This window comes from Portunus trituberculatus, chromosome 8 (genome assembly GCF_017591435.1).
Source record: "Portunus trituberculatus isolate SZX2019 chromosome 8, ASM1759143v1, whole genome shotgun sequence".
NCBI lineage: Eukaryota > Metazoa > Arthropoda > Malacostraca > Decapoda > Portunidae > Portunus > Portunus trituberculatus.
In genome coordinates this window covers 3,915,001-3,922,500 of record NC_059262.1, presented here as the reverse complement: position 1 = coordinate 3,922,500, position 7,500 = coordinate 3,915,001, and the positions used below count along the sequence as shown (strand labels likewise).

At 36.1% G+C, this 7,500-nt stretch overlaps 1 protein-coding gene and 2 long non-coding RNA genes across 3 annotated transcripts in view; 2 read left to right on the top strand and 1 right to left on the bottom strand.

Annotated features, from left to right (window-relative positions):
- LOC123499415 (ras association domain-containing protein 2-like) overlaps positions 1-1,926 on the top strand; it is a 7,076-nt gene extending 5,150 nt beyond the window's left edge. The window contains 4 exon segments of the mRNA XM_045247396.1: positions 1-82; positions 395-516; positions 986-1,083; positions 1,863-1,926. The exon segment at positions 1-82 is cut by the window's left edge and continues 55 nt beyond it. Coding sequence (XP_045103331.1) covers positions 1-82; positions 395-516; positions 986-1,083; positions 1,863-1,920 — 360 coding nt within the window. The 3' untranslated portion in view covers positions 1,921-1,926.
- The window catches only part of LOC123499416, a 14,566-nt gene extending 12,340 nt beyond the window's left edge, over positions 1-2,226 (top strand). The window contains exon 2 of the long non-coding RNA XR_006672976.1: positions 2,104-2,226. This is a non-coding gene — a long non-coding RNA (uncharacterized LOC123499416). The remainder of the gene's footprint in view (positions 1-2,103) is intronic.
- Positions 1-7,500, bottom strand: part of LOC123499419 — a 21,067-nt gene that overhangs the window by 1,752 nt on the left and 11,815 nt on the right. The gene's annotated exons all lie outside the window — the stretch shown is intronic.

The following is a 7,500-nucleotide window of genomic DNA, read 5'->3' as shown; positions in this document are numbered from 1 at the left end:
GTCCTCAGCATGCTCCTGGAGAAGTACAGAGTGGAAATGTCAGCCAAGAACTTTGCCCTCTTCGTTATAAAGGATAATGGAGGTAATGGGGATAGGGGAGGGATGAAGAAGGGATAGGAGGTGTGGAAAAAGGGTGGAGAAGGGATAATGGGTTAAAGGTAGATAAGGGAAAGGGTGAGGAAGGGATAATGGGGTGTGGAAGATAAGGAAGTAATGGTGTCTTGTATAATAACTCTTAGGTCTTCCCCTTCACTCCTCTTCATTATAATCTCTCCTATTTTATTTATTTATTTATTTTATAGTGACAATTATTACCCTATTCATTATTGTCTTCTCTTCCTGTCCTCCTTACCTCCTCCTCCTCCTCCTCCTCCTCCTCCTCCTCCTGGCACAGAGAGGCGTCGGATCCGTGATGAGGAGTACCCGCTGATCACACGGGTCATGCTGGGTCCACATGAGGAGGTGGCGCGAGTCTTCATTGTCGACGCACACCACACTGACGAGATCTCCCCTCAGGTGTGTGTGTGTGTGTGTGTGTGTGTTTTGTCTTTATTCTAATTTTTTTGGTCATTTTTGTGTGTTTTTGTGTTTTTATTCTCATTTATTTTCTTTTTTTTCTTTATTTTCTCTCTCTGTGCATTTGTTTGTTTGTGTGTTCATGTTTTTCGTTGTTATTTCCTATTTTCATCGTTTATTCTCATTCTTCTATTTATTTTCTTGTTTTTTTTCTTTTTTTTTCTCTTGATTTTCTTTTTCTGCGTGTCATTTTTCATCTTTCTCATTTTCTTTATCATTTCATCCTTTGTTGTTTTTTTCTTTTCTTTCTTTTACCTTTGATCATTCTCTCTCTCTCTCTCTCTCTCTCTCTCTCTCTCTCTCTCTCTCTCTCTCTCTCTCTCTCTCTCTCTCTCTCTCTCTCATTTTTATCTTGCATTACTTGTTTACTCACTCACTCACTCACTCACTCACTCACTCTCCCTCCCAGGTGGCACAGTTCCTTAACCTGAGTCTGGCTGAGTGTCGGGCCATCCTGCAGCAGTACCAGCAGGAGGAGGTGCGGCAGATCAAGGCAGTCAGGCAGAAGTGAGTGGTGGTGGTGGTGGTGGTGGTGGTGGTGGTGGTGGCAGTAGACTCTCGGACTTAGAAAACCTCAGACTTCAAACAGAAATCTCAATAGTTTTTTTTTTATCCTTGGAACAAAAATCTTACTTGGAACAAAAATTTGGATAGTTTGATTGTATTTGTTAGTGTTGTTTTGTTGTCTTGTTTGTTTTGTTTGTGTTTCTCCTTTTTTTTTTTTTTTTACTTTTTTCTCTCTCTTCTTTCTTTCTTTCTTTCTTTCTTTCTTTCTATTCTTCACAAAAACGGTTTATCTTTTTCTTATCATTTCTTCATTTCATTTTCTCCCATTAACTCTCTAACCTAACCTAACCTAACCTAACCTAACCTAACCTAACCTAACCCAACTAACCTAACCTAACCTAACCTAACCTAACCTAACCCCTAACCCAACCCAACCTAACCTAACCCAACCTAACCTAACCTAACCTAACCTAACCAAACCAAACCAAACCTAACCTAACCTAACCTAACCCAACCCAACCTAACCTAACCTAACCCAACCCAACCTAACCTAACCTAACCTAACCCAACCTAACCTAACCTAACCTAACCCAAACCTAACCTAACCAAACCAAACCCAACCCAACCTAACCTAACCTAACCCAACCTAACCCAACCAAATCAAACCCAACCTAACCTAACCTAACCTAACCTTGCCCAACCTAACCTAACCTAACCCAACCCAACCTAACCTAACCTAACCTAACCTAACCTAACCTTGCCTTACCTTACGTCACCAGATATGCGGACATGGCCTCCTACATTCAGAGGAGAATGAAGGAACTGAGAGGGGTGTAGATAGAAGAAGAAGGAAGAGGAGAAGAAGGAGGAAGAGGAAGGCAAAGAAGAGGAGGAGGAGGAAGAAGAGGAGAAAGGCTGAAAGGTGACTGTGTGTGTGTTTGTGTGTGTGTGTAGATAGTTTAGCTGTAGATGGAAAAATAATAATAGTAAAAATGTATTAGACTGAATGACTGAAGTGAGAGAGAGAGAGAGAGAGAGAGAGAGAGAGAGAGAGAGAGTTAACTAAATGGGACCAAATAAAGAAAATAGATTTATGTAGATAAGATACAAGAGACATGATAAAGATAGTAGATAGGAAGAAAATAAATAAAAAAAAGAGAATAAGAAAAGGAATTAAAAGCAAAATTAGGAAGGAAAAAAAGAGAGAAAGAATAAGATAAATATAGATAGAATGAAGGAGACATGATAAAGATGGTAGATAGAGAGAAAATAGATAAAGAAAGAGATAGAATAACAAAAACAATGATAAAAGTGTAGATGGGATGAAAAAGAAGAGAAAAAAAGATAGAATGAAGAAGAAGAGGAGGAAGAAAAGGAAGGAAGAATGAAGAAGGAATATGATGAAAGAGTAGATAGGGAGAAAAATGAATAAAGATGATAAGAAAGAGAAAAGGAAAAGAAAGAAAAAAAAAATTGAAAGAAAATAAAGAAAATTGAAAAAAGAAATAAAACAAGGGAATAGAGGAGGAAGAAGATAGATAGATAAGGAAGGAGTAAATGAGGAAATAGAATAGAAAAAAAAAATAAAAAAAATAGATTTACGAAAATATTGGATGAATTTATAGAAACACTCCTGCCGTGCCTTGTCCGTGTGGCTTTGTCGGAGAACACACACACACACACACACACACACACATACACATATCACAGAATTATCACTATATCTCTAAGTCTGCATTAGTGTAGCGATCAAACATATATTAATCGTGTAAGGGAAAGAGGAACTGTGTGTCGGATAAACATGTGGAAACTCAGCTTATTTGTGTCAATTTGTACAAGGGAGAGTCAAGTGTGTATTTATTTTTTATCTTATGTATTTATTCTATTTGTCTTTTGATGTGAGAGGATTGTTGATAAGAATGGGTGTCAATTCTATAAGGCAAGGCAAAGTGTGTGTGTGTATCGGGTGATCGTGTGGATATTAACTACTGTATTGTTGTATAAGGATATCTGTAAACACAAATTTTAACTTTTTTTTTAATGTATTTATTCATTTCTATTTTAATTTATATATTTTTTTTTTTATTTATTTCATTTTTATTTTTTTTCAACATTCACCACAAAACTCGCATCATGAAAGGTGAACACAAGGAAGAGAAACACACAAACCTTCACTCACCAACACAAAACTTTCCTAATTAGTTCATTCTTTTATTAATTTATCAACAGTAGACACACAACTCGCATCATGAAAGGTGAACACAACGAAGAGGAACACCACAACCTTCACTCACCAACACACTTTGCTTTGTTAACCCTCAAAACCAAAACAATAAGGAAAAAATGTCACCACAAGATTCATTAGTCACTATTTGTAACTCTTCAACCCCTTCAGTACCAGGACACATTTCCATATTCATTCTGGTGACTATTTGGTGATTCTATACAGCTTCAGAAACTCATGTGGGGGTCAAAATAGTGAAGACTGTGGCTATTAATCTTCTAACCTCCATAGACCCTTGCTAATGTCAATAAAATGGCCTAATCGTACACAAAACTCATGGTAAAATTGTGTCCCAGTACTGAAGGGGTTAAAATAGTGAAGACTGTGGCCATTAAACTTCTGACCTCCATAGACCCTTGCTAATGTCAATAAAATGGTCTAATGGTACACAAATCTCAAGGTAAAATTGTGTCCCAGTACTGAAGGGGTTAAAACAGTGAAAATTATGGCCATTAATATTTGTACCTCCATAGACCCTTCCTAATGCCAATAAAATGGTCTAATCGTACACAAAACTCATGGTAAAATTGTGTCCCAGTACTGAAGGGGTTAATGCTTAGTGTGTAAAGTCGTAAACCAAATGTGTACGAAGAAATCTCAAACTATATTAAACTGTTGGTATTTGAGCACAACATTCACTCTTTAGTACAAAACTGAACACAAATTGAAGAGAAACACACTCATTTTTCCCCACCTTGGCTCAAATTGTAGGCTTAAGATTGTGAAAGCTAAGTGTATGTCTAAGAACACTAAAGATTTCACCTGTTCATCTGTCTGTCTGTCTGTCTGTCTGTTTATCTATCTGTCTGTCTATCTGCCTGTCTGCCTGTCTGTCTATATATCTATCTGTCTATCAATCTGTATGTCTGTCTGTCTCTGTCTATCTATCTATTTATCTATCTGTCTATCTATTTATCTATCTGTGTCTGTCTGTCTGTCTGTTTATCATTCTCTCTCTCTCTCTCTCTCTCTCTCTCTCTCTCTCTCTCTCTCTCTCTCTCTCTCTCTCTCTCTCTCTCTCTCTCTCTCTCTCTGAACACACACACACACACACCTTCACAATGAAAACGTTTTCAACCCTGCACCTCCTTCAACCCCCCCCCCCCACAGCACACACACCCCTGCCTCTTCATACCATAAATTCACACCATATTTACCCCTCCCCCCCCCTTACAGTCATTCCCCACACTCATTCATTCCTTAGTACATAAAACGGAGAGGGGAAAGTGAAAGGCCTTCTCAGAACCACATGTCTTGACTGAGAAAATTCCTGAGAACCACAAGTCTTTCCGTCAATGTAATTTTAATATATATACTCGTTTTAAAGATATTATCAGAGTATTTACTGTGTTTTTTGTGTTTCTGAGCTCAAATACAGTGTTCTGGTGCCTGGGAGTAGGGAAAGAGAGGGGAAATAAGGAAAATCAGGGTATTGTATTTAGGAAAGGGTGTAGCTGTATTTGATGGGGGAATATGGAGTGTGTGTGGTGTTGTGGTGTATATGTGATGCTTGTGTGTGTTGTATTAGAAGGTTAGGGTGTTTTGCTCTCTCTCTCTCTCTCTCTCTCTCTCTCTCTCTCTCTCTCTCTCTCTCTCTCTCTCTCTCTCTCTCTCTCTCTCTCTCATGCTCAAAATGATGATAATGATGTTTTTTATATATATCTCTCTCTCTCTCTCTCTCTCTCTCTCTCTCTCTCTCTCTCTCTCTCTCTCTCATGCTCAAAATGATGATAATGATGTTTTTTTTATATTTTCTCTCTCTCTCTCTCTCTCTCTCTCTCTCTCTCTCTCTCTCTCTCTCTCTCTCTCTCTCTCTCTCTCTCTCTCTCTCTCTCTCTCTCATGCTCAAAATGATGATAATGATGTTTTCTCTCTCTCTCTCTCTCTCTCTCTCTCTCTCTCTCTCTCTCTCTCTCTCTCTCTCTCTCTCTCTCTCATGCTCAAAATGATGATAATGATGTTTTTTTTATATTTTCTCTCTCTCTCTCTCTCTCTCTCTCTCTCTCTCTCTCTCTCTCTCTCTCTCTCTCATGCTCAAAATGATGATAATGATGTTTTTTATTTTCTCTCTCTCTCTCTCTCTCTCTCTCTCTCTCTCTCTCTCTCTCTCTCTCTCTCTCTCTCTCTCTCTCTCTCTCTCAGCAGTGTTTTTATATGAAATTGCTTTGTTTTGCTATTATTATTATCATTATTATTATTATTATTATTATTATTATTATTATTATTATTATTTAAAAACTGATCTAAGTCTTTCTTTTATACGTATATGATAGAATTAAGTATATCATTATTATCACTATTATTATTATTATTATTATTATTATTATTATTATTATTATTATTATTATGTATGCCATATTATTTAAGATGTCTGGAGTGTTACGAGCCAAATGATTAATCTATGTCATTCCATGTTATTACTATTACTATTCTTATTACTATCGTGCAGTGCTCTTAGTCAATTTTATTTATTGCCAATTTCCGATAGGGTCAAAATAGGGTTACAAATGCTTGAAGACTTAACCTAATTGAATTTTAACCTAACCTAACCCAACCCAACCCAACCTAACCTAACCTAACCTAACCTAATTGAATTTTAACCTAACCTAACCTAACCTAACCCAACCCAACCTAATTGAATTTTAACCTAACCTAACCTAACCTAACCCAACCCAACCCAACCCAACCCAACCTAACCTAACCTAACCTAATTTAATTTTAACCTAACCTAACCTAACCTAACCTAACCCAACCCAACCCAACCCAACCTAACCTAACCTAACCTAACCTAATTGAATTTTAACCTAACCTAACCTAACCCAACCCAACTTAACCTAACCTAACCAAACCAAAATTCTGTCTTTATTTAGTCTTTGTGTCTATTAAGCATGTCTCTATCATTTTATTCTCCCTAACACTGCTGCTATTTTTTTTATATACTCTCATGAAGTTATTATTAATTCCCAATAAGGTGCAGTGGAGGTTACAAATTTATGAGTGTCTATTTTCATTTATTATTGGTAAAGGGAGCAGAAATGTGTATAGAATAAGGTCCTCTCAGTTGCCAGCCTCCTCAGTGGGGGTGTTGTCTGTCTGCTCTCTGTTGAAGTGGTAATAATGTAGTGGTGGTAGTGGTGGTGGTGGTAGTAGTAGTAGTAGTAGTAGTAGTAGTGGTGGTGGTGGTGGTGGTGGTGGTGGTGGGGATAGTGGTGCCAATAATAGTAATGTTGATGATATTAATGATAATGACAATAAAGAGAGAGAGAGAGAGAGAGAGAGAGTATTGACAACTAATCATAACATAGAGAATAAAGATAACAGGGATAGGTTTAAAGCAATATTGACAAAGATATTAGAGAGAGAGAAAATAGAAAGACAAATAAAGATAGAAAGTTAGTTGAAGATAAAGATATTGAATAGATAAAGATAAGATAACATTAGACAAATAGAATAGATACTTTATATAATAGTTTAAGAAAAGAACTGGATTTTTATAAGAGTATGTAGATAGACAGACGGACAGACGGACAGAATGATAGATAGAGAATATGAATAAATTTGTAATAAGTGAATGAAATTGATAAAGAATAAGAGAATAATTGAAATACATTGACAATTTATTAATATACATGATTTTATATAAGGAGTGAGTCTAAGAAATTATTATTATTATTATTATTATTATTATTATTTTGTATGTAATAAGAAATGTAAGCCAAATATATTGATACCATTTAAAAAGCAGTGTTTTTATTGGTTGTTCAATTATTTATTTAGTTTATTTATTTATATATTTTTTCTCTTTCAGTAAAATAATTTTGGTGTATATATTTTTTAAGTTTTTTCTTCTTCTCCTCCTCCTCTTTTCTATTCTATTCTTTCTAATATACATTCTTCTTTATATTTCCCAGACTTTATTGAAATTAATCCACATCTCTTCTCTTTTTGCATAAGTGATTTTAAAGAATATACATCATTATAGGCTCTCCTTCACGAGTACGACAATTATAAGGAAGATGTACGACGGCGCATCTTTTTGTTTATATTCACGTGTACGACAATTGTAAGGGAAGTGTACGACGAGCGCGGGTTTCTGTTTATTTTGGCGCCTTTTGTACGGGACACGCAAAGCT